Source organism: Zophobas morio, unplaced genomic scaffold (genome assembly GCF_036711695.1).
Source record: "Zophobas morio isolate AGI-343-1 ecotype UQ-CSIRO unplaced genomic scaffold, CSIRO_AGI_Zmor_V1 ptg000108l, whole genome shotgun sequence".
Classification (NCBI taxonomy): domain Eukaryota; kingdom Metazoa; phylum Arthropoda; class Insecta; order Coleoptera; family Tenebrionidae; genus Zophobas; species Zophobas morio.
This window is the reverse complement of record NW_026972213.1, coordinates 1,780,080-1,808,078: the sequence shown is the minus strand read 5'-3', so window position 1 is coordinate 1,808,078 and position 27,999 is coordinate 1,780,080. Positions and strand designations below refer to the sequence as shown.

Genomic DNA, 27,999 nt, shown 5'->3' with positions numbered 1-27,999 from the left:
GTAGGAGGGGTCAACATCAAGATTGATTTTGAATGTTGATGATTTTTTTATTTTAACGTTTAATACTACAATACTGATAAGAATAAATGAGCATTTGCAAATGTATGCTAGGGCAAGTCCCAGCAATAAGTTGCATGTTTTTAAAATTACTGTGTAGATTAATAAGTTGGTTAACAAGTGAGTGGTGAAATAATCAAACGACCACCAATATTATGAAATAAAAAGTACAGCAGTAACAGTGAGTAGGAAAATCACAGTAACACTAGTTGGATGTCCACCTAGGATTTTAGTTGCAGATCCTGTTGTTGGCGGCATTAGAGTGGTAGGGGTATATTCACCTCCATTGTGTTTGCCTGAAAAAGATATTAATTATAAAAATATATTTGTGCTTGTTATTTAACACAACAGGGATACAAAATTTGATTAGTACATTTACATTACTACAGCGGGTGATTTGCAGGAATTTTGAACGTGTTTTGTAGAGTATTTGTTTAAATTATGTGTGTTGAACTGGGAATCAAAACTAAAACTTTTTGAAATTGCATGCTTTTGAAAATTGGCACACATGTTTGTATTAGGTACTTTGCATCCAAATAATTAATTTTAATAATTAAAAGTTTCAATTTTTGTTGTCGTGTAAGTGCGATGGAAGCCAAATTTATACTACTTTTTAAATCTGATTGTTTGATTATGTAAAAGTTTTCATTAAGATTAGGTAGGTTTTTTTTTTGTCTATATAAAATTAAAAGATGTGTGAGGACTTCAGAGCAGTGATTTGTTTTCCTTTTAAAATCCGTTAACGTGTTTTGGGTGTCTCGCTGCTAATGGCTAGCCTATCATGAATAATGAATTAATGAGCTGAAGAATACACAAAAAGTGAGATAAAGTGGTGATTACCGTCCTTGAGCCGCTGTGTTTTTGGGGTCAAATTATATACATTTTTGAATTTGTTAAAAGAAACTTTTACACGATTTACACTTTTGTGTGGACTTTACCGAAGCACAAGGATATTACAACTAAAGTGTTATTATGGTTTATAATATATTGTATAAATTTTATACGTTGGTTTATGCAAGTTACTATCACGTTGGTGGACAGCAAATTAGGAACTATTTTATCCATTGTGGTGACCGAATTTAAATCAAACTTTTCGCGCTGAAATTAATTGACAGCGGCGCGAAATCGCATTTGAATAATTTGAATTTGAAAAAAAAAGTTCAATCACGAAAAGGAACTCCTTAAACATAGGCAACCAAATATGCATGGATGGTCTAATGCACGTAGCGCTTAGGAGTTAGTTGCATGATCTTTGGGTTAGATGGCAGCACGTAGCGCTAGGGTAATTTCAGTTAGAGGGTTGGTAGAAAAACGGCATGGTAGGGCATTACGAATGTGGCTGTGTGTGTGTGACCACGTGGTAAGCGCTAGGTTTAAATTAGTTGGTTTGGTAGTTAATAAAACGGGAGGAAGCCTTTGTTTAACGACGATCAAACGTATTTTTCATAATGATACAGTTGTCCCCAACCCGCGCGGTAAATTCTTGCACCCTTTTAATCGAAAATTGCAGACTTCCGGTCGGACGCGAACACGTGTTGTGAATCTGTTTCTTTGTTTGTAAATTCACCAATCAAGCTAGTTTTTCTTAATAGTCAGCTAGTGCAAACACAATTTAACAATCAGGATTATTTAAATTAACCATTTGCTAGAAGATTTCATGAAATTCACTTAGTCAGGAAAAACACCTTGTGTTTAATTACGAATAGGTCTCTGGATGCATATACGTAAGTGTTACATTATAACACTTCTAAATTCTTCACACAAGATTGCTAATAGTTCATTTACGGCAGTTAAACAAGTTCATTATACTGCGGACTGGCGGGGGGTTATGATATTTTCTCCCCTTAGGTGGTTATCATCGTTATCACGATTAATTCATCGGGGCATGTTTCGCAACGCCAGATTGATTAATTAATTAAGGCATGCCCCCAACGCTACAGAAAATTTACATTACCGAGACGCTTTTTCCTCGCAACGATTTTGGATATTTACATCACCGAGACGCTTTTTCCCTCGGAGCGATGATTGGATATTTTTGTATTTGTTTATTATGTGTTTTGTTGGGGTAACCAGTTCGTAGTATTTTAACTTCTCAAAGTAAATTATTTTTGAAGTAACCAATCATTTAGATCATGATATAATTTGGCATAATGTAAACTCTTTGTTTGAACTGTTGATAAAGTGTGGCAAATATTAATCTCCTGTAAATTATGTTAACTCTGCAATTTTTCACATCGTACTATATTTCTTAATCTCACAATCTTAACCTCAGTAATTTTATTTGTTGTATAAATTTAATTGAACGTAAATTTCATGTTCTACAGTTCTAACCTCACATAACATTTCTATTTGTACAAGTTTATTTCACACCAGATCTTTCGTCTCATAAATCCTTGCTAAGTTTTGTTTTGTAAATACTTTGTTGATGAATGTTTTCTATCATATAAATTATTTGATGTCCAACTTTAATCCCACATAAGAATTATTTGTTGTTTAAGATTTCACAAGATTGTATGGCGAATTTAAATGTTGTTTATTGCTCTTTGAAACTTTAACACTTGTTCAGTTGTTGTTAACATCAGAGTTATAAGAGATTGAATGTTTTAAAATGGAATTGAGGTTAAATGACACAGAAAACGTGGCAGAAGCGAGGTTTGGTTCCTAGTCGAGCTGGCGAGATTTATCGCGCCACCTGTACAAGTCCACAGGTTTGGATAGATTCAGGGGGCGGCCGCCGACGTTGTGAATTTCTCGATTTGGCCCAATAGTCGAGATCTTTGCGGGTTGGACAACCGTAATGGCCTAGTTCCGCAGGGCAAAGTTCGTCATGGGATATGCGTGTGGGGTAGGCTTTGCGATAGATAGAATCACCGTCGCGGGGGGAAAACAGTTCCAGACCGGTAGCTCAGACTCCGCTTATGCCACAACGCTCCAGGGGTACCTTTCTTGTGCTCCTGTTAACTGCCGTAACAAAAAAAAAAGGAAAAGGGAGATCAGCCGCCACATGCCTGTAATAACTTGTGTACTTGCATCCAGATTACTTGATTCAGCTTTTGCTTTGTTTTATTAAATTTGTGATATTCAAATATTTGCATTGATTCCAAACAGATGTACAGAATTTCCGTTTGTTCGTTTTTCGTGTGTGTATGTTTGTCAATTCGCGAGTGTTTTTCTTTCACATATCTTAAGGTGTTTGAAATGTAATAATATGTCGTCCGGGAATAAAACCAAAGGGGGTTTTTGCGCTGAGGGGTAATTCTTCGCAGCGTCTTTCCCCCTGTGAGGGTGGTGCCGTTTCCCCCCCTCCAAAACAATTTTTGTCTATTATTTCTTGCGCTCTCGACAGTGTATGCACTTGTATGAAAGAACGTCTTCCCGCCATTTTTCAAAAACAAAAAAAAAAACACACAACGTAGGTTCTTATTTGTTAGACGATCACAGCCAAGGCCAAACTTTGAATTTTTAAATTTTTCGCGGGCCTCTCAAACTGTTTCAAGGTCAAATTTTTAAGGCGGGAAGTTTGGGTTATCACACCATTAACTTGTGATAAACCAAACATCCCGCCTTAAATTGACATGTGTGAAAGCCCGCGAAAAATTCAATTCAAATATTTGGCCTTGACTGTGATCGTCTAACAAAATGAAACCTACGTCTACGTTGTGTGTTTTTTTTTTTTTGTGGCGGATTGCGTTCAGATCACGGACCGTTCAGATGCAAGTGGTGGAGCTCAAAGTTGGAAAAGTACCGCTAAATAAAACAGAAAATATGTAGAGGACACAAAATCATTTATTCCTCCACTGACAAAAAAAGACAAAAAAAAAGCTGCCACTAAGTTGTGCCGGTTGAAAACACCTCAGCTAGAAAGAAAAAAACTCGCCTAACTTGGAATAAAATCAAATTAAACGTTCTAAATCAATGCAATTATTCGCATATCATAAATTTAATAAAAACAAAGAAAAATGAAAGTAACTGGATGCAAATACACATGTTATTACGGACGTGTGGCGGTAAATTTAAATTATGGCAGTCGCCAAGAGATCAAAATTTTAAGAAAACTATGCAGCGGCAGTGGCACCAGAGCGCTATAAGAGTGTGGCGATCGAACTATATCCACTTCAGTCTAGAACACAGCAGAATTACCCATAGGGAACGGAGTTTGGGCTCCTGGTTGTGGCTGTTCTTCCACTACGACGATGATTCTACTCTAGATAAGTTGACAGCGTCACGTCATCCCGACCGCTCCCCTGAGTTCTATTCTAGGCCTGAATCCTTTTGTGCAGATGGCGCGACCGCCAGCTCGACAAGGAACCGCGCACTGCACTTCCGCCACGTGGTTTTGTGTTATTTACCTCGATTACATTAAAATGTTCACTTTCTATAACTCTGATATTAAACGACAACTAAACAAGTAATAAAGTTTCAAAAAGAGCAATGAACGACATTTTAATTCACCATATACTCTCGTGAAATTTTAAACAGCAAAGAATTCTTATCTGAGATTAAGATTGGACATCAGACAATGTATATGTTGGAAGTATTAATCAACAAAATTTTTACATGAAAAACAAGCAAAAATTTATAAAAACAAAAAAAAAAAACAATCTGGTGTGAAGTAAAATTTGTGCAGACAAAAAAAAATACGTGAGGTTAGAAACTGCAGAGCAAATTACTGAAGTTAAAATTGTGGGATAGAAAAAAATGTATGAGGTGAAAAATTGCAAAGCTAACAAAATTACAAGGGGTTATTGTTTTGTGTCCGTTCGAGTTATTGGTTAAATTTTAAAAGGTGAAGTTATTCAGCTGCATTCTGGGTCATTGTTATACATTTCTCCAAACAAACGCAAAAAAAACATTGCAGGCAATCTGGAGGTTCAAAATAGCGTCGGACGAATGCGTCGTTCAAATAAAAAAATGCCTCAAAAGCATGTCTCCCAGAAATTTGATCAATCCTGCGACACTGTGCAAATAATGGTCTAAATCAAAGGAATAAAATGCACGTCCCCCAGGACCCACAATGTTGTTAATTTGTTCAACGAGATTTTAGAATTCAAACATGCCCTCAGTCTGAAAATACTCTTTCAACACGGCCGCTGCCAGAACAAAGAATTGACCTGATGTTAAATTGTGCCACATTTTAACAATGATTCAAACAAAGAATTTACGTGATGCAAATTATGCCTTGATCCAAGTGATTGGTTATTTAAAACAATTAACTTTGATGAGAGTTTATATCGTAGACTGTCCCCAGCTTATCCCAAACAAACACGTGATAAATAAACACAAAGTGCATCCGGTGTTGCGAGAAAAGCTTCTCGGTGATTTAATTTTCCACGTTGCGAGAAAAATGTTTCGGTGATTTGATGATGATATGATGATAATAACTGCCTAGGGGAGAAATTTTTTAATTCCCGTACCTCAGTGCACGATATTATGAATTCTACAGCATTTTCACGGCCATTTTCCTAGTGGGACAACGTTAGGTAAATTTTAACTGCCGTTAATGAACTTTTAGCAATCTTGTGTGAGAAATTAAGAAGTGTTATAATGTAACATTTAAGTATAAGCATCTAGAAATCTTATTTAGAACTTCATAAACAAAGGATGAGTCCTGACTAAGTGAATCTCATGAAATCTCCTAGCAAGCGCTTTTTATCTGAACAAACTTATGACTGTTAAATTGTGTTAGAACCAGTTAACGATTAAAATCCTAACATGAATTGTGAATTTACAAACAATAGATCAAATTTAAAATTCGCATATTTCCGATTGGAAGAACAGCAATAATAAGCTACAACAAAGGCTTTTTCCTTTTTTATTAACTACCAAACCAACTAAACTTAACCTAGCTAAATCACCGCGTGTGTTTCACCATTCTTTCACTCCCCAAACCAAAACAACAGTGCCGCGTCATCACCCTCTACAAAACAAGCACCCCTCTCACTATAAACTACCAAAAAAATCCCTAGGAGCTACCAAGTACCAGAAAAGAACTAAACGTGCACATGGTTGCCTATGTTTAACGATTTTCTTGATTGAATTTTTTTCAAATTCAAATTATTCAAATGCGATTTCGCGCCACTGTTAATTTGATCACAACAAACTACATAGCTGCCTTAATTTTCGGACTTCGCCACCACGATAGTCACCGCTTTTACTTCTAGACTTAAAAATTAACAGAACATTCGGTATTTTTTAAGCCATAAGACCATTTGAGGCACTATCAGTCATATTTTGAAATAGTATGGCCTCTGTATGAGTGAAAATTTCATCTAAAAATACAATAGGTCGTGCCTAGGTGAGAAAGTATTGTAATGGAGTCCACCGGGCGATTTGTTACTGCGTTGTTTTCTCTACGTTTCATGACCCCCAGGGTATAAAAAATGTGGTCTTCCGTTTCCGTCGGTTTGTATGTTGTTTGATTCGATTTTTATTAGACAGATAACCTGAAATCTGAAATTCGAAACTAGTGGACTGATTGTTGTCAAATTTGTATGTATAAGGCCTCCCTTTTGTTTTGAGGAGACAAAATCAATCAAGTTTCATTTTCTTTTAACGCAGATGCTTGCCATGGAAACGTGCTAATAGTCGAATTCTTTCGAAGTAAACATAAACAGTTGAAGTTGCGCATGTAGACTTCACACAATCTAAGTTTAACATGGTGAGTCACCACAATCTGACAACTGACTGTTAGTCAGTAGCGTAACGTGCGAAGTTGAGGAGGGGGTGGTTTTGTTTACTTATGTTGTCACTGTTGTTTAAATCGCAAAGAGTAACAAAGGGAAACAAACTGAAGTAAACTGATACGCATGCAAATGAATATTAAACCTGTTAAATTGGAAATACGCAGGTAAATAGAAACGTCCACTAGGATTAAGAAACAATGACGGGCGCTTCTGAGTGTGCGTCCACCCCTAAATTTAAAAGTGACCTTTACAATTGTGTTGAACTTTGACCGTGTGGACTTTGCTGACACATTGAGAGTTGAGACAAAATGTTTTTCCATTGGTTATCTATTTCAAATCTCTATATTGTTACGTTTTCTGGTCTTTTAAAAATCGGCGTGTGTAAAACTCTACAATTTATTTCACAGTAATACAAAACTAGACTAATTAGTATATACTAAAAAGCAAATTTTCTCATTTGCTGGAATCTACTGACTGCTTCCGACGGTGGTCTCTATTTAAACCTAGATGTTCCTTTCTCGATAGTTCGCCGTCATCGCTTCGAGCTCATTCTGGAGCCCTCCGCCGAGACTTCCGCCGTCACGGATGATCGATCGAGTCACCCATTATCGTCGTACATACTAGAAAGTCCTCGAGAAAACTCATAGACGTACCGGAGTTTGGGTTTATTTCGTAAAAAATTGTCCGCATTTATGGCGACACTTCCCGCCTTGGAGTTTGTGCTCCTACGGTGCAGGCGCTCCGGGGGTGTGATTTACTTCACAGGTTTTTACTTTGTAGAGGTGATCACAAAACAAAAATCGCAAAATCAAGTGTTATAATTTTAGACTATTTTTTTTCTGAATACTTGACGCACAATGATCTTTTTTCACTCGATTCAGCTAGAATTTTTCTGTTATAGCCTTATTAGCACGATGTAGTTCATTTCTAGGGGAACGGGAAAAGTTATGCAACATAATATACACAAACTGAAGCTAACTTTGCTTCATGAGGCAGAATCAAAGAAGGGAAGATAATTTGATGCACACGTTCACAGGAAGTTTTTAGTGTCTCAGATAACTGTTTTATGAGAATTCGACGATCTGACACTGCGTCAACATTTTCAGGAGTGGATACCGAAATCGGTCTTCCCGGTCTATCGTCATCTTCAACCGAAACTTTTCCCCTTTTGAAGGCAGCAACCCAATTTTTCACGGTGGCGTACGAAGGACAAATTTCACCAAATGTTTTAGACATATCATCGTAAATTTCTTTACCCGTTAGCCCCTTTAAACACAGGTACTTAATAATCGCTCTATATTCAATTTTACTGATTTCACTAGACATGACTTTTTCAAAATTCTCGTGCACACCAATGCTTGAACTTTTCGAAATCAAGTTTGACAGCAACATTTCTAATGAGTTGTTGTTGGTTACTATGGTAATAAACATTACTTAGGCTAACAATTTATCAAATTACCCTCGTACACTTTAGTACAAATGATGAGTTGAAAAAAGTAGTTTTAAAATAGAAGTTGTGCAGATCTTTGTTATTACTGCATTATTTTTGATAAGTTTACTGGTTTTACATCTTATAGTCTTATATTTTAACGAAATCGTCCACCCTGTTGATTTTGCTAAAGTTTGTTTTGTAAATCTAGAAACTGAATCTTAAGTAATCTGTGACAACCACAGGCTTCTGAATGACTAAAATCACTAAAATGAGAAAATTCTTTTTTGATTTCGAAGTCTGAAGAGACCCAATAAAATAAACCCACACATTGTGTCAGAGTTGCTATAAATTCTTGAATGTCGTCTTTCAGTTTTGTAGCGCTTATACTCACATAAATATTAAACTCCACATTGAAAGTCTCATGATTACTTTGATGTAATGTTCAGCTGTAGAATACATTTGGCAAAGCTTTTGTGCGCATCCATTTTTATTTCAGTAACTCTCAGGTTTTCATGCTGGGATACATTATTTTTAATTGTTTTCAATACAACTTTCATGTCATCGCAAATGCTTTCGAGTGTATCGCACGAGTAACAATAATAATGGAAGACTGCCTTTGGACCCTTTTGTGACGAATTGATGAGGAGTCGCGAATATGATGATGATGAATTATGTTGTTATTTTGCCTCTTGCAAGAACTCGGTGATAGTATGACAAAAAGGTTATAGGGGTGTCAATATAAAATAAATCTTGGGTCCATTATTCGGCGATCAGTATCTATTGGCAACTTTTTCTTTTAGTTTAAGGGTAACAAGTTTTACTATTTTTTTTAGTTTCATCTGATAAAATCTATACGGCTCTGAGTTAGTTTTATGAGGACTGTGTAACTGTGTTCATCATCCTGTTGATCAACTTCTTATAACGAATTACTGTCACTGTGTATGTATGCTAAAGGGAAACTAGCAGGTATGGAAAAACCCGATGACACTGCCTCAACAAATAGTAGTCCTTAGATGATTTGCGCTTCTTTTCAGACTACAAACTTTTAAATTATATAATTAGACAGGCCCGTTAATTACTGCTCATTGGTGTGTTTTACCTTCAGATCAGAAAAAATAGTAAGTTGTGTGTTTTGATACTTAAAAATATTCCGAATTTTACAAGTATAACGAGACCATATTTATGATGGGTACAAGTATTGGGGTTGCACATCTGTATCCTGCTGTTTTAACATGTATTGTATACCTACTTTAACTGGCGTTGAACCGATTTCCTGTCAATGTAGTATTTTATTACACGTTGGATTATGGCTTAATTTGTCCATAAATAATCGAACAAGCGCTGAACGTCTACCGGATGACGTCGTATCACGTGGCTATATTGCGGTAGTCGGGGTAGCATTGAAATAGCGTAAATGAAAAAACAAACGAGTCGTGTTTTATATTCCATAACTATAGTTTATGTTATATAATAATAGACCAACATCGTGAAATACTGTAAATTGTCGTCAATGAGATCCTACGTTTACCGCACAATTACGCATTCCACTGAATTTGGTCCGTCTTGAATTAATTTAGCCTACCGAAGGTACTTACTACAACATGCTTTTGTTGATATCAATACACTGTCACTTTCTCGTTCTCTCACATACACTCACTTCTTGTCAAGATGTTGGCTTTTTTAGCCTTATATTATAAAATGATACTGTACATTAATTATGGTATATGTAGTGTGGTGTAGTGTAATTGTAGTGTAATGTATGTTGCAGAAAATGATCAAAGCTCGCTAAAGTTTTTAAAATTAAAAATTTGTAAAACCCATGGTTATTCATTTTTGTGTTCTTCTGATAACTTAAATAAAAATAAATGGGTGAAATAATAATGATAATAAATTTAAAAATTAAATGGAAATCCGGGTTCCACTTTTTTTTACATACGTATCGGTTTTCTTCATTATTTTATAATAACATCAACCAATACATTTTCGTAAATGCCGTTTGTTTAATTAATTTTTCGCCAATTTTGAGTTGTGATGATGTTCTAATGAATTCAAATTATTTTAGTTTCACTCTTACTGATTTGTAGCGACAATGGCAATAAGAATACACATATGTAATAAATATGCAAAAAAGCAGATACACTTTATCATATAATGAAAATAGTTTTTATGATAATAAAAACACGTACATTGTAACACAGGTATTATACGGAGCGTAATTTTTATTTGTAATCATGATGATTGATGAAATGATGCAAGTTTGTATTGTTTCAATGAATTTAATGCTTTGCACTTACCATTTCGTATAAAGTATAGAAATACCTCAAGGATATATAATGCGCAGGATTGTAAATCATATTTCAGGAAGTTTACTAATCATCATAATTTTTTACTATCAAAAACATAAAAAAACTAGTCTACGTTCACTAGTGGTTTAGAAAGTCTGTGCAATGTAATGCAAAACCAAATTAGCCACAACTGGCGTCCTAAATCGAATAAAAAAAACCTACCAGCAATGATTACAGATGTTAGTAACGGAACTGGATAAATTTTGTAATTACCCTTTTCGAGAAATTCGCAAAATTTGGATCAGCTCCCTTTATTTTTGTCAGAAAAAGTGAAACGTGTCTTATTTCTTCAATTATCAGTATTCTTACTTTCGTGAACGGAGACTTTCTAAATCGCCAATGAACGCAGAGGATGAAGCAAATGTTAGTACATTTGACAGTTAGTAACACATAAAACAGTCAAAAGCATTTCAATAATTTTTATTTCATCGTACAAAAATAAATTCTTGTGGAAGCTTCAAAGCACTGATCGGACACAAAGTTACTTGTTGAACTTACCATTTGTGGGACAACTTTCTTCGTATTGTCTGCACCACTCTGGTTCAAGAGCGTCGGCGTTTACTCCTAGATTAATGATTCTTTCTCTTTGCACCAACATACGTGATTCAGCTTCCCTCCAACCGTTGGAGGGTTCACTCCAGAGCACTTCTCCCATTGCAGCTGCTCTTGGCCACAGACGAGTGTCCACACTGGCACTGTCCACCTGTTCGGTCCATAGAGCTGCTTCCATTCCTAGTACTAGATCATTTTTGCCGCCTGTAATTTTAAAGATTAGAGTAAAGAAAGAATTTAAAAAAATGAAATTATTGCTCATGCAGGTCCTTGACAAATTTGACAAGTAGAACAGTGACTGATATTAGTAGCCGTTCTTAGTATCTACTTGTATTTTGGACACTATTCCCAAATCGGCGCTATCTGTGTACTTAAATTTACTTAAAATATCTACATTCTTTTTTTAATAAATACTTTGGTCGCTTAGGACCTACACGAACCTGCAACTGTAGCCGGTTTGTTCTCGTAAATCTTTTGCCATCCTTTATAAGGAGAGCACCAATTGTTTCCATCTGTTACCCAGCCACTAAAACCGCAGTCCAGATATAAAGCGTCGTAGTTGCTTATAATAACTCTGTAACCATTTGCAAGAAGATTTGATATTTGGGGATCAGAACCTGTGGTCCATATCTGGATAATGTACTGGTCTTTTGACAGATGTTCTAGATATTCTCCCTCTGTTAATGTGCTGGTCCATAAAATGACAGGAATGTTACTGCTGGTTTGTTTGTACAGTCTCTTTAGGGCTTCGGTTTGGAAGTGGTCCCACAGTTTTATAAAATCTTCTTCGGACCGGCCCCATCCTTGATTTTGCATCCATTCGACTATACTCGCCGTACTGTTCCAGCAACCGAAGTGGACTTCGTCGCCACCCATATGGAAAATAGTTGGTTGGAATTGTTTAATCATGTCACCATAAAGGGCTGAAAAATTACACCAAATAAGTATAACAGACATCTAAAATGATAAAAAATAACTGACATTCAAGTGCGTCATACAGTCCGTCCTTAGTCGGATCAAATTGTCCACATGGAGGTTCCACACAATAGTCCTGCCATGGTGCGGCTTTGAAACAAACGACGTAATCTGTGTTTTGCCATCCTTCACCAACATGAGCGGGAGCATCAAATTCTGGTACAACTCTTACTCCACACTCTTTTCCATGTGCAACAATATCAGCTACATCTTCTGGAGTATAAATTTTTTTTGGAGTATAAGCTCCATATTTTCTCAGGTCTGGCAGACTGTCTGCCGTGAAAGGGAAGCTGTGACTGTCTGTAATATGCCAGTGGAAACTGTTCAGTTTAGATGATGCCATAGCGCTTAAGGTGTTTTTGATCGCGTCAACCGTAATATAGTTTCTGGAGGTATCCAGGGCTAATCCTCTCCAAGGGTACGCCGGTTTATCAGTAATACTAATGTCGTTCGGCATAATCAATTCTTCTCTTAAATCATCATAAACAATTAGTTGGTTTAGGGTTTCCAGTCCATTGCGCCCTCCGTAGAAGTTGTCAGCGACAATTGTAGCATTTAGACGCCCGTCCGACGTTTCGACAACTGTTAAAGCGTATCCTTCTTCAGTCTCGAGTGTAAGGTCTGTCAAACCTGGATCTGATAGAATGTATGTAATTTCTAGAGTTTTGCCACCATCAGCTCTTTTAGTTTTGGGCCGCAGTTCATTCAGTTGCTTATTGAAACGAGTCATAGCACCACCGATTAGACTGTGACTGCGTTTTTCAGAACCTACACCTGAATGGCTTATGCTGTTTGGGTTGACTTTTACTAGGGTGGTTCCCACGTGGATTTCGCCGGTGGGTTTAGGCCAAAGGGCGGAAGCATCGGAGCACAGTAGACGACATGCTGAAAGACTTATGGCTGTGTCTTGGGTATCTGGAGTAATTTCTTTCTTCTGACAATAACCCTCTTCGCATTCCCACCTCCATACTCCGGTAAGACCACTGAAAAATTTCGTTTATGCAAAAGTCATAACTGTGTATAGTTTTCACTAAAATATGAACCATCCTTTTCTCTGCAGTAGCGATCTCGAGAAAAGTTAGGTACATTTAGTGATTACTTTATTACCACTACAGGAACAGATTTTAGTTTGAATTATTTTGTCATGTTTTAAGTCGACTTTATTAAAAATGGATTATTTGTAGCAGGAATATTACCTGATTGTTTTCAGCAGTAGAACGAAAAGTAAATATTTGGTTAACTGGTGCTTCATTTTGTCTGTAAAAATAAATAAGTGTGTTCTTTTTTAGTCAACTCGAAGGCAACGACCTCCAGATCTTGTAAAACTAGATTTGAATTTGGTTTAGTAAGAATTTGCTGATTTGTTCAGTAAACTTGTTTCGATAACTTTAAACTATAGTGACACGTTGTTTCTGTTAAAATCCTTAACAAATTACATGTTTATTTATTTAAGGAATTCTATAGTTCAAGACGACTTGGGACTTACCTAAATTGTGGTATTTTCTTTTTAAAAAAACTGTTTTTCTTAGTATTTCTTCCGTTGCAATAAGTAGTAAAAAATGAAACCCATGCTATAATATTTATTAGACATATTGCAAAAAAAACAAATACAAATATTTTTCTTTTCGGTGCTTTTATGTAATTCGGTTTATTAGGGTAAAAGGGATAATATGCAACGTTCATAGTGACAAATTGTTATTATGTGTGGTCACATGTTTGACAAGTAAGTTGTGATTTACTAGGCAACAATGCTTGTGATTAAGCGATACGATTATGCCTAATGTTTAACTTGAAAAAATTATCAGATTATGTTATCAGTGTAAGGTTGGCACATTTAATTATTTGACTAGGAATACTTTAGCACGACATAAGATTTAATCCTAATGCGCTTGTATTATAAAAATGTATAGTGACAGTTATTTATGTACAGTACGAATCTTATAATATAGAGGGTGTTCAATTTCAACTGATGTGTGTAATATTTATAATATGTATTGGAAAATCAGGAACTTGACCGTAAGTCTTCCAGCATTTAACGAAAAAAAAAAAAAAACTACATATTTAAGCAAAGAGATCTTGTTATTTTCTTCATTAATACCATGCACATATCTCGTAGATAAACATTTAGAGCTCAAATGATAAGGAAGTTGCAACTTTAAGGTAAATATCTTTTTACCACTTTGAGAAAGAATGTGTCTAATGTTTTTACACCCCGAGCGTAAGCTAGTTCGTTGAACGGCTATTTTTTTGTTTTCTTGACGTTTCGTAACGCCTAAAGTATGCTCTCCTTTCCATCTGTTTGCCGTTTGTCGTATGTCTGTTATCTGATCTCTGAAACTACCAGACCGCTTGTTGTCAAATTTTATATGTACGTTAAGAATATTGTGCACATGGTAAAACGCTAACCAAATTTTTCTAATCATTCTCAGCAAGAACTTTATGATATCACCTCAAAATTTTGAAAAATAACATACTCCTGTACTTGTGGTTTATGAATCCGCCTTGATTTTTATAGTTTTTATTTTAATTTCTATTGTTTAATCTTTCCAAAAGTAAAAGTGCTTTTTTTGCATATGAAATGTTCCAGGTTCGATATCCAACATCTCCAACTTTTTTATTGATTAAATCGAGAAAGGTTTACCCTATTTAACCGAAAATTTAACAGTAGAGTACTGTTACTATTAGTATGAGACCGTACTGTTTTTAATAATATTAGACTATACTACTATATCAAACTGTGTGTCCCTTCTAAAATTTTGATGACAAAATTTTGTTATGGAAAAACTCATTTGAAACATAGGCATAGTACGCATCTTTTTCTGGACAGTCACACATACAGTCGCGGCCAGAAAATTTTGGACGTGATTGTCATTCCTCTGTCACAAAATGTGAAACACCTGTAAGTATTGTAACCCTATTTTATAGTTTTGTCATTTTTGACGCTGCAGGCATGCTAACATTGGATGGATCAAAGTGATAATAAAGCATGGACTACATGAAAATTTTCAAAATAACAGGAAAATGACGTCCAAGAAACTAGCATTTGCGCTCTCTTATTTGTCGAGCGGGTATTCTATCAACTGAACTATCCAGACCGCAAATGCTAATTTCTTACGATAAAATGCCTCGTTGATGAATATTACAAACAGTAATGGATTCAGTTTGGAACCCTGGGATTCATATAAAGATGCAATGTACAATTTTGATTTAAATCCGTTTTATGAGAAAGAAATAACATAAAAATGAAAATGACAAAGTGGTTAAGTAACTTACATCGTCATATTGAAAAAACTTATGAAAATTTCAAAATATTCCATGTTTGTGTGCATGAGTGTAGATAGATGACATTAATTATGACACCTCATAAAAACTTAATACCATTTTTCTGTTTTAGATTTTTTTATGGCATGAATAACTAACAAATTTCTATGAAGTGATAAAAGATAAAGAGAAACAATTACTGATTAAATTGAAATGATATGTGAAAAAGGCAACAATAATAGAGTGCAGATAAAATAGAAAAAAATTACTTAAAAAAACATTACATTCAGAATAAAATGTCCAACAGTCATTTAAAAGTCATCAAAGGCTCCGTCAAATTTATGTGATTGTCCGCATATCTAATTTGTTTATATAACTGTATTAAAAAACAATTACAATAATAAAATTTATTGCCCCAAGTCATTGAACATTTTACTAAATAGTAAAAAATAAACTTTAGAATTTGCTTTGTATAACCGATGCTATGTGTAATTTGATCACCACCTTATTGTTGTCAAAAAAAAAAAGGAATTAGAGGTGGCTAGGATTTTAAAGCGTTACTTGGTATTTCTACACTGTGACAGCTGTATCATGAATAATAAATGTTAAAAAATATGGTAACAATGTGATAATATATCCACAGACTTGAATAGTTGTTTGAAGTGTCTAATTCCAATCCTATGGGTTTTTATTATAGGCATACATCTATTCTAAGTATAACACTGGCGCTGCTTTCTTTTAAATGCTCGATTGTCATATTTTTGACTTTGGGAATTATTTTATGATAGTGCATTCAATAAACGCGGCTACTCATAAAATAACTCGTTCAAGTGTTTGTGATTAAATTTTATGCTCAATTATGATATACGAATTAGTGATGTCCACGCCCGCGTAAATTTTATAATTCAAAGCTTTATTCAGAAATGACTACACTACTTTCGATTTATCAAAATAATTCAAAAATTTAGAATTTTTAATCTAAGTAGCCTGACTAAGGTTTGTTAACATTTAATAAATTTCAACGCATTTTTCCCTCTTAACAAAAAAAAATAATTAAACTTTGAATTCGAAAATTAATTAAAAGCAAATTTAAATTTTATGCATCATTAATTCACGGAATATCCATTGCTTGTAACAAACTACTTTTTTCTGACATGTTGCGGACATGACTGGATTCTTTTCTTATTCTAGTAATGTATGCATATTGTAAAACTACATTTCTGTTTTTTAACGAACAGTTCGAGTTATCAGTAGTCATTTTATACTACCTTGAAACGTGTATTGACCTGATATGATGTTAAATTTGTATGAATGTTGTGTTATTATGAATAGAAACCATAAATGCAATAATGTGTTCTTGTCAATTTTTTGAACAAAAACAACCGAAAATGTGTCAAAATACCATAGCGAGTAATAAGTTTAATCGGCAAATTCTTATCTAAATATCAAATTCTAATAAGACAAACAACAGCTATATTTAACATTTAAAATGATTTGTTATTGTGTCAACAATACTGGTTATTCTACGAAAACAAAAAATAAACATTTACACAGGAATGGCAAGATACATATACTTAGATTTCCATGTGCTTGTGTTTTCGTATATTTATCAAACAGTTTCTAAACCGAATGAAAACGAAAAGCGTAGCAGTACTGACCTGAGATCGTTGACACACTAGCAAATTTACATGAATGCACGAACAACACAGTTTATTTTCTGAAGGTTCTTAATAATAAATAAAGAAACTTACATGCCAGACAAGGATCAGCTGATGCTTACGTACATAGAATATTAAAACAATAAATTGTGAAAGTTACTGTAGGACCACCTACTTCAATAATGGCGCGCTGTGTTTCAAGTTCATTTATATCTTTTCGTAGATACCTTCAAACCGGATCGAACGACAAAAACAAACTTCGAGATATCCTGGCGTTATCTCCGCACAAAAATATTTCACTATAGTTTGTGGAAATGGTACCACTTAACTAACAATGCGTGGGTAGCTACGTTATATAAATTTAAAAATGGTTAAGTACACAGTTTTTTTGTTATGGTTGGGAATTCACAGTAATTATTTAGTTTTTACCACAGGAACGAAAACAGTTTTGTATTTTTAATGAATAATAAATTTGTACCGTGAGTTAAATCAGACGTGAATAGAGTTCATGGCTATTATGGAAAAAGTACAAATTTCTAAGTCAGTAAAGAAAATTTTCGACAGCATGTTTACTGGTGCTCATTTGGTATTATTATTTGGAAATTTGTAAGCAAATGTCAGAAGGAGAAAGGGAGAGGTTTATATTTGAAAAGTGTTATGATTTAATGGTTGACTATTCAGCTGCAACATGATACTGTACTGCCGAATATTGAACAAAGTACTTATTTACTTATTACTGACGAATATGCACGAATATTTTTTATATTAAGCGAAGCCATTTCATTCATGGTTCATTGAAGAGTTCGCAGAAGATGATTTTTCATGTGGTAAAAAGAATATTAATTACAAATTAAAATTATCTGTTTGTCAACTAATTTTCCTTAAATGTGTTTTCCTTGTTTTTTATAAAGTAACAGTAAATAAAATAATAAAATAAATGTCTGAAAAAATATACAATCAAGATTAACTTAAAAGAATAAACAAGTTAAATGCTTTTTACAAGAATGTACAATTAGAAAATATTTCTTGTAAAACATTTGGGTTGAGATATCCCTTACCTAAGTATTTTTTTTTTGTGAAACATAACTTCTTACTATTAGTTTTACACTTTTTGAACAAGTACTCCTTTATAGAAATTATAGTCGTTTAGCGTTTTACTAAAGATCTGCTCGAATATTTTAAACATGCTTTTAAAATTTTAAATTTAAAAGAAGTTGCTTTTTTTATGAGATTGTGAAGGGAAAATGATAACTTCCTGTTATAAATTTTTCAAGGTGTGCTGATGCGAGTAGTTGTATTCTTTTTTAGTTTTTGCTTCCTTAAGGAAAATTTAAAAGTGGATTGTAAATATAATTACAATGTGTTGCAATTTCACAACGTAATAAAATATGTAGTTCTAGTGAACCAATTATAATATTCGTCTTGAATTATTTATTTAATCTTTCGGTTTAATTTTGACAACGCATAATGAAGCAATTTTTATAGGACAGTCAGTAAATGTTTAGCACATTTTTTTCCAAATTTGCTTTTTGCTAAACAGGTGTTTTTAAAATGATGCCAAACCCATGCTGTGTTATGTGATTCAGAGTAAATTTGCTAAATTTAAACTCAGTCCTCGCAATAGTCCTGACATTCAGGACTCACTACATGAAAATTTAGTTTTGTTGCTATTTGGTTTGATTTCTGTACAGTTCAATTAAAAGAAAATCACTTAATTTCGCATGCGTCAATACAGAAAATAAAAGTTTAGACAAGTGGTTTTTGTTTTGTTTGCCTGCTTGTTGTCAATATGACTGAAGATAAAACATCAGGTGACATTTTCCTGCCCTACTGCAGCAATAAATTAAAAGGAAGGTGCTTTAACTGACAACAAACTTATTGTTATTAATAATTTCATGAGCAGCAAAACAATGATCGTTAAAAGGGTACTTCAGGAAGATTTTTGTTTAACCAACGGTCAAGTATTAATAATAGTGATTATCACGCCAAAATTTTGTCCACTTTTGTGGTTCATAGTTTTTTTTTTTATTAACTTAAGTGTATTGAAATGTAAATATCAAGTAAATACTTATGGATTTCTGATGATATTGAGTACAAAATTTTTGAGATTATCTTTAAAGCAATGGAGATATTTTTAGATTTTATCTAAAAAAACATATTTATCTTGATCGGCGTAAATATGGATTGAGATCTACAGATAATCCCGCATTTCCGAAATTTAGGAATATTGTGTTTTTAGAAAGTGCTCTAAATTTGTAGATTTTTCTGCAATACACGAATGCTCAGAGTTTTTTGGTGTTAAAAAGTACCTAAATATAAAGATTATTTTTTAACTACTTTACTGAACAATCTAGCCAGTTTTTTGGCTTCACAATGTACGCTTTTGTTTAACAATTTTTGAAAATTAAAATGTCTTTTTGTATGCGGACACATTCGCCTCTTTGATGATACTTTAAAAAGCGTAATAAAATCCCGTGCAAGCGTTATAAACATTCCGGTAATAGATAAGTCATAAAATATCGATTTTTACAAAGAAATTCATTAAACACTATAAATAAAAAATATATGGTACGTAATCACTTACGAAATTTATTTGCTTCAAATTTTTAGTGTCGTAATAAACCGCGTCAGTAAACTTGGCAATGATGATCAATTAAACTGATCACAAGCGACAATATTAAGGCAGAATAATTAACGACCTTTCATTCTTCTCGGCTGATTCCATTTTAATAACACCACGATATTCATTCTTATCACGTATTTACGGAGGGGTCCAGCCCTACTAAGTATGGATCTTATATTCCTGCATATAAACAAGTAAACATGAGGGGAACGAGATAACTCCGATATAGGTGAAATTGAAGATTTTAAAGGTGCAACTGACACAGATTGATTACAACGAATAAAATGGGTCGTTGTATATTAGTTCTTTTTGTTGTTGTACTTGCAGTATTTATTTTGCATTCATCTTGTAAATGCACTAAATCTGTGAGTCGGAAAGCTGGTGAGTGGGGATATTTTTATTTTCTTATAGGTTACTGGCAAATGTACTTTATTCTTATTATTAAAGTGTAATTATTATGTTATTATGTCATTATTCGTGATTACTGTATATATCACGCATTGTTACCTTCTCGAATGACTTTTCTTAGAATCTCTGTGTTGAAAAATTGAATTTATAGATTGCATGTACAAAAATATATTAGTGAATAGTGACTTGCTTTGATTAAGTTTTTACCGAAATTTACTGTATTAATTACCTCACAAAGTATAAGGTCAGTTTACTAAAGTAAGAGTTGTATTCAAGCCAACACATTGGAAATTGATTGAAAAATAAAAATAAATTCAACGAAATGAAGATAAATTGACCGCAGCATGAAAGGAAATAATAAATTAATGTTTAACACCTTATAACGAACCTCAGCTTATTAAGTATTATATGAATATTAAACAATAAAAACAATTTCCATAAAGCTAACCTTCATGATGTGTGTGATTTATTGTGTGAGATCGTGGTCTACGGTTGTGGCTTGTGATAATGTAGAAAGTATCTGCGACGCGTTTTATAATATAACTTATGTTATCTGTTGGATGCCCGTCCCTTAAAACAGGCATAGAAATATATCTGCCATGGTTTTCAAAACTATATAGAAGTAAAGTTCAAAATATATAAACAATTCCGAAAACTGAGAGTATTTACTCATTAAAAGGAATTTGTTCTTTCAGATAAAAATTCAAATTAGAGAATGATATATAAAATGGAAACTGGACTTTATGTAAATGTATACATATAATAACTTTATTGGACTTTGTAAAAAATAAGAAAGGGTGACTAAAATTCCTGTAACAACGTTGCACAGTGTTACAAAATTATTTGTTCCAAACCGCTTCTAGACTTAATGTGGAGCACCCATTCGCGACTTCCGCTTCCAGGCTCTTTTTTAGCGAACGCCGTCCGGCCGCCGTCACCGACGATGAGTTACCCATCATCACTACACATACTTTAAAACTCATAGGCGTCGTACCGGGGCGGCGTATGGGTTTATTTCACAACAATATTTTCTCTTGATGGATTTTAAAATCTATTCATATATTAACTTTTAATTTTATTTAAATTCGCGTTAAGTTTGACAAGGTTTATAGGTACTACAGTACTTAAGTACTATAAATACACCGTTTAATTCTTTCTTTCTTAAAGTGATTAGAATAAATACACTTGCGAAATATTTCAAACATTATTTTAACATTTTTTTGTCTTAAGATTCGGCTGATCGGCTGATTCTATTGCTCGCTTTTTAGCGTGTTATCAGCCTTTAGAAATTGTTGCCTCGTTTACAAGTTGAGCGTCCTTGGCTTAACTTTAAAGTTTGATGAGCAAATAATGTAATAATGCGCAAATGTGTTTGGCTGTAATTTCCATCATTAATATGATTACTGTTGTGCACATTTTAATATAAATGATGCACATCCTTTTAAATACATTTTAAATTTTTTAAACATATTTTTGTATCGAAAAGAAGTACAGTATTTTGTTTCTTGTAATGACATATAATTATGAATGAACTTACAATTAAAGCGGCCTAAAAAGCATTACGTACCTATAGATTTTTTCTAATATGTAAATATGAAGCGTTATAAATTTTAATTTTGTTTGAACTAAGTGAAACAGCTATTATCTGATTTTTCTAGGTAGGTATACGTATCTCACAACATAAAATAATGAACGATTGAAATCTCCATGAGACAGCAAAACAAGATCGCTTTTTTAAAAATTGGATGTTGTTTACAACGCATACTTATACGGAAATATTATTAATGTTGACAATCCTCTTCTCTTGAACTGTTTTCTTCAAAATAAGTATTTTCCGAGACTCGTAGCTCACTCTTTGGACATTGCGCCCTCGAATCTAGACAATTCGTCTGAGATTGCGTTTTATGTAAAACTAGAGCTGATGTTTTAGTGATTTTATTCTCTTTCAGATGTGAACTTTAAAAACTCACGCAACTTGATATGTTTTAACAATTCATCAAGGTAAAAATGTTGTTTCAAAAAAGGTATTCGCTGTTTTAGTGGCACAGCTGTACGCAATATATTAAAAAGATTTCATCTGCAGAACTTTTTTTTATTTTTATTGTGAAAATCAAAGAGATTACATATGAACAAGTATAATGTGATACTGATAACCCAAATATCTCGCCTTAAATTAACATGTGGAAAAAATTGAAAAAATTTAGCGTTGGCTATGATGATTTATTATTCCACTGACAAAAAAAAAGGAAAAAAAAGCTGCGACTAAGTTGCTTAGGTTGAAGACCTTCTTAGTGCTTAGTTACAAAAAAAACTTTCCAAACTTTAAATGAAATCAAATTAAACGTTCTGAATCAATGCAAATATTTGAATATCACAAATTTGATAAAAACAAAGCAAAAAAAAAAAGTAAAGTACATAGACAAGTTATTACGGACGTGTGGCCGTAAACTTACATTGTGACAGTCAACAAGAGAACAAAATTTTAATAAAAAAACTGTGCATCGACAGCGGCACCAGAGTGTTGTAAGAGTGTAGCGATCGAACTATATTAATTTCATTCTAGAGCACAACAAAATTACCCATAGGGGGCCTTGTAGCACGAGCGGAGTTTAGGACCCCTGGTTGTGGCTGTTCTCCCCCCACGACGGTGATTCTGTTCTATCTTATCGGCAAGCACATGCTACCCAGCACCCCTCTATGACCAAAAAACGTGCCGCGCAGAAATAGGCCGCTACGGTCGCAAACTCGTGGTTGGAACCCATAGCTATACATAAGTTGACAGCGTCACGTCATCCCGACCGCTCCCCTGATTTCTATTATAGGCCTGCATTCTTTTGTGCAGATGGTGCGGCCGCCAGCTCAACAAGGAACTGCGCACTCCACTTCCACCACGTGTTTCTGTTTTATTTGCCTCAATTCCATTGAAATGTTCATTTTCTATGACTCTGATGTTAAACAAGTGTTAAAGTTTCAAAAAAAGCAATAAACAACATTTAAGTTCACCAGAACAAAAAAAAAAAAATGATCTGGTGTGAAATAAAACTTGTGCAGGTAAAACTAATTACGTGAGGTTAGAAACTGCAGATCATGAAAATTTACGTTCAATTTAAATTATACAGCAACGAAAATTATTGAGCATAAAATTGTGAGATGGAAAAATTTGTATGAGATGAAAAATTGCAAAGCTAACAAAATTACATCAGTTTAATATTTTATGTTCATTCGAGTTATTTGTTAATTTTTAAAAGTGAAGTTATTCAGCTGCATTTGGGCCATCGTTTTACATTGCCCCAAACAAATACAAAAATAAACATAACAGGCAATCTGGAGGTCCACAGTGGCGCCGGACGAGTGCGTTGTTAAAAAAAAAATGCCTCAAAAATGTGTCTCCCAGAAATGTGATCAATCCTGTGGCGCTGTGCAAATAATGGTCTAAATTAAAGGAATAAAATGCACGTCCTACATGACCTACATGTTGTTAATTTGTTCAACGAAAACGTACAGTTCAAACATGTGCTCGGTTTGAAAAAAAAAAAAAAACGATTTTAACATGGTCGCTGCCATAACAAAGAATTTACATAATGTTAAATTATGCCACACTTTATCAACAGTTCAAACAAAGACTTTACATTATGTTAAATTATGCCACACTTTATACCAACGATTCAACCCAAAAATTTACATTATGTTAAATTATGTCACAATTTGTCAACGATCCAAACAAAGAATTTACATAACAGGGAATCTGGAGGTTCAAAATGGCGTCGCACGAGTGCGTTGTTAAAAAAAAAAACGTCAAAAATATGTCTCCCAGAAATGTGATCAATCCTGTGGCGCTGTGCAAATAATGCTCTAAATCAAAGGAATAAAATGTACGTCCTACATGACCTACAATGTTGTTAATTTGTTAATTTGTTCAAGGCGTTTCTACAGTTCAAAAATTTGCTCGGCTTGAAAAAAAAAACGCTTTCATAATGGCTTCTGCCATAACAAGGAATTTACATTATGTTGAATTATGCTACACTTTATCAACGATCCAAACAAAGAATTTACATTATGTTAAATTATACCACACTTTTTGAACTATTTAAACAAATAATTTACATTATGTTAAATTATGCCTTGACCCAATTGACTGGTTACTTAAAACCATTAGCTTTGAGAGTTTATATCGTGGACTGTCCCCAGCTTATCCCAAGCAAAACACATGATAAATAAACAACACAAAATGTATCAGGCGTTGCGAGAAAAACTTCTCGCTGCTGTAATTTTCCACGTTGGAAGAAAATATGTCTCGGTGATACAGCTTTCCACGTTGTGAGAAAATATCTCGGTGATGTGATCATTGATGTTTTTAATCCCCCCGTACCTCAGTCCACGGTCTTATGAATTCTACCGTACTTTCACGGTCTTTTCCCAGAGTGGGACAACGTTAGTAAATGAACTATTAGCAATCTTGTGTGAGAAATTAACAAGTGTTATAATGTAACACTTAAGTATAAGCATCCAGAAACGTTATTGATAATTAGATAAACAAATAATGTGAATGCTCTATCTAAATAATAATCTCAGGATCTTTAAATTGTGTTAGACTTAGTTAACGATTAAAATCCTAACATAAATTTTGAATTTACAACAATAAAACAACTTAACATCACGTGTTAGCGTCAGTCGAAAATTCACTTATTTCCGCTTGGAAAAACCGCAAGAATTAGCTACGCGTGTTGGGGAAAACTGTGGCATCGCAATCGGTTCGATTAATTGTGGTTAAACAAAGGCTTCCTCAGTTTTATTAACTACCAAACCAACTAAACTTAACCTAGCTCCCTTACCGCGTGCTTTCACCATGCTTTCACTCACAAAACCAAAACAACAGTAACGCTCCTCGCCCCTCTAGCCACCAAATCAACTTCTATCAACTCTCTCAACAGAAAATTCTCTAGGAGAGTTACCGATTACCCAAAAAGAACTAAACGTGCACATGGTTGCCTATGTTTAACAATGTTCTTTCTTGATTTTTTTTTCAAATTCAAAATATTCAAGTGCGATTTCGCGCCGCTGTTAATTTTTTTCACCGTGAAATTTTAATTCAAATTCCGTCACCACAATAATAATAAACTGGGAAATACTTTCTTATAAGTTGTAAGATAACAGAGTTAAATACATATTTTATATTTTTGTCATTTTCTGTTTTAGCGTCACATCGAAGAAAATATTTTCAAATTTTTGAAACTAAAAACAATACGAATGAAACAGGACAATTAGGATCTACAGCGGAACTTCCCTGCTTTGTAAAATATCCAACAGCAGCGTTAAATGTAAGTTATTCAATGCTAGATTCTTCTGTTGTAAAAGTGTCACGTTGTAACCAAAATTTCATCAGTCTAATACCATTTTGTTATCAACCACAAGCTAATAAATTTGCTTATAAGAATATATAATTATGAATCGTGGATTAGGTTCCGTACGGATTATGTACATTACTAAAGAACTTTAGATTTAATTTAGAATATAGTAGCTTAATTCTATTAGTAAAAATCGTGATACGAGATTGAATTTGAACTTAATTATTAAACAATTTCGGAGGCTTGCACGGTCGGAATCAATACATGATCGTTTTCGGGGTTGGAATCGTGTAAATTGAGTTTTTGGTCTCAACTTTTCGCACACTTCCGTAAGGAGCAGGGTTAAGAATAAGGCAAAATAGCACGGTAACTCAGTATGTCAACCGTACCAGAGGCGAAACTCTTTTTTTTTAATTACCGTGCTCTTTATTAAAGACCCATGACTCTTTTAGGACTCAACATTATGGACCGATGGTCTACGTGTGCCGCTCTATGACAGTCTGCCTCAATAAAAAAAGACTCCAATGTATTGACACTACATCAGGACATATTATAACAGACTTGTTAAAGATAACCCAGTTGTAACTTTTTTGTGGATCTTTGCATTGTTAAAAAAAAATCAAAATAGCTGGAAAAGCTTGGACACGTTGCAAAGAAATTTCAAAAACAAAACATACTTGTAAAGAACACTCTGCATACTGGAATAATAGAAGTAATTATTATATTTCAAGTTGAAAACGGGAAAAAAGAGAAATAAAACAGATAGAATACCTTAGGGACTTGTTTAGGGGACACTGCCGAATCTGGTAACAGCAGAGGACATTTTTGAACTTAATGGTAAAGATCATGTGTTAGAAAGTACAAAGTAGAGATTAAGAAAAAAAAGCAACTCCAACTGCCGAATATTTTATTCCTCTTCCTGGAGACGCGGAATATTTGTCAGGTGTGATTTAGACAAGATTTAGCACAAAAGATAGACCAAATGAAGGATAAAATAATTTGATTCTTTTCAAATGCATGCTGCAATTGTTATAGTTATTACTTCAGTTCATTAATTTCAATAACTGAAATTTAATAAAGTGTCATGTTAATGATTATTTAACTGATAAACAATTTAGTGTTAAACGTAATTACAAAATTAGCCAATAATACGCTGTCAATATCAGCTTTGTCAAATAACATTTAACGTTTTAGCAAGATCTAAAACAGTGTAGTAAACTGATAGGCATGTGTTAATTGCTATTTATTAATTAATGTTGTTGATCAATTCATGAATATGGTTTTGTGCAATTATGTCTCCATATCATGTTTAGATTTAGCAAAATTTAACGTCGTTTACCCAAATTCATTTAAAATTACTAGGTAATATAGTTCTACTTTTGACATCATAGTTTTCTGGAACAGAAAGCTTACTATATTTTTTAAGGCAATAACTACTTCCTTCATTCTAGTATACCGAAGACGAATTATTTTCAGGGATAAGGTCTTATTTTTCTTGAAAGAATCAATATTTTGAGGCAGAGTCATGCTAGATTTTTTTTAACGTGTGACCTTACGACAATCGGGTGGCAATGACAATAATTATGGAATTCTTTTGTCGCTGTAAAGTTAAATTGAAAGTCACTTTTTACACACCCACCCAAAACAGTTGCATAAAAATAAATGACCTTTCACTTATCTTTTATAATTATAGACAAAAGTGTTTAAGATAATTTTCAAAAATCAGAGTAGGTACACCAAATGTGTTAAAAATAATCGTGATGTTAACCATGTTACTAAAACGTGTCGATAGTTTGCCTCAACTTTTTGTCGTTTCCAAAAGACTTTGAGTTTTATCGGCTCATAGTTTATTGTTTTATTTGTCGACGGTCGAGGGCTTAAATAGTGCCCCAAGTCAATAGTTGTCACATATTGTGATAGATTTTTTTGCAGGTATCTTGGTGGAAAGTAAACTCTAGTGCGCTCCTAACCACGAATAATGTAACAAAGTCTGCTGACAGGAGATTTATTGGAAGATTAAAGGATGAAAATACACACGTAAGTTAACTAAATAAATACTACAAAGTTAAATATCTATCTGTTTTTTAGCACTGGGTGCTGCGTATACGTTACACGCAAACTAGTGACGAAGGACTGTACGAATGTCGACTGGAAGGTGATTTTGTGGCAAGTATTTTTGTTACTTTGCGTTTACAAAGTGAGCAGATTTTTTTTTTGAGTGAATTATTATTATTTATTAGAAATATTACAGGAGCTCATGCAGTCATTAAGAATAGTAGGCCAGATGATACCCGTTTTGTTGAAATCGGGTCTACCCTTCGGCTCAGTTGTTATTTAGTGAATTCCATTGAGTCGCCTGAATATATATTTTGGTATAAGGAGGACCGAATGATTAATTATAATCTGGACGATGGTGAAAGTATAAGAGAGGGAAGGCAAGGAAGTGAACTGATATTTCCTGTTGCTAAGTACAGTCATACTGGAAATTATTCTTGTGTACCTTCTAATGCAGATCAAGCAAATTTATATGTGAAGGTACAAGTGAAGGTTAAGAGAAAATGTTAGCAGTATCGTGTACTTTAAATTATGAAGGAATTTTTGCAATTCAGGGAACTTAACATTATGTACTTCAAAATAAAAGCTATAATTTTTTAAATTAA

The 27,999-nt window shown here is 33.8% G+C and overlaps 2 protein-coding genes across 7 annotated transcripts; one reads left to right on the top strand and one right to left on the bottom strand.

Moving 5' to 3' along the window:
• Positions 1 to 26: 26 nt before the first annotated feature.
• On the bottom strand, positions 27 to 17,208 carry LOC135144809 (chitooligosaccharidolytic beta-N-acetylglucosaminidase). Of its 3 annotated transcripts, none has more exons than XM_064076891.1 (6): positions 17,057 to 17,208; positions 13,241 to 13,301; positions 12,051 to 13,027; positions 11,510 to 11,992; positions 11,016 to 11,273; positions 27 to 353 (listed from the first exon to the last, which is right to left on the bottom strand). In XM_064076891.1, the coding sequence occupies exons 2-6, from the start codon at positions 13,294 to 13,296 to the stop codon at positions 211 to 213; spliced, it is 1,917 nt and encodes a 638-aa protein (XP_063932961.1). In that variant the 5' UTR covers positions 13,297 to 13,301; positions 17,057 to 17,208; the 3' UTR covers positions 27 to 210. The 3 variants fall into 3 exon arrangements, with proteins under 3 accessions (XP_063932961.1, XP_063932962.1, XP_063932960.1); XM_064076892.1 differs by lacking the exon at positions 17,057 to 17,208 and adding an exon at positions 16,964 to 17,011; XM_064076890.1 differs by lacking the exons at positions 13,241 to 13,301; positions 17,057 to 17,208 and adding an exon at positions 13,531 to 13,742.
• LOC135144810 (uncharacterized) lies at positions 13,885 to 27,999 on the top strand. 4 transcript variants are annotated; one of them, XR_010283238.1, is made up of 5 exons: positions 13,885 to 14,060; positions 25,191 to 25,312; positions 27,272 to 27,376; positions 27,428 to 27,536; positions 27,591 to 27,999. XR_010283238.1 is itself a non-coding variant. In XM_064076895.1 (5 exons), exons 1-5 carry the CDS (start codon positions 19,871 to 19,873, stop codon positions 27,675 to 27,677), a joined length of 531 nt encoding a protein of 176 aa, XP_063932965.1. In that variant the 5' UTR covers positions 19,603 to 19,870; the 3' UTR covers positions 27,678 to 27,999. The 4 variants fall into 4 exon arrangements, 2 of the variants coding, with proteins under 2 accessions (XP_063932965.1, XP_063932964.1); XR_010283237.1 differs by lacking the exon at positions 13,885 to 14,060 and adding an exon at positions 14,077 to 14,204; XM_064076895.1 differs by lacking the exon at positions 13,885 to 14,060 and adding an exon at positions 19,603 to 19,967 and having other exon boundaries at positions 27,580 to 27,999.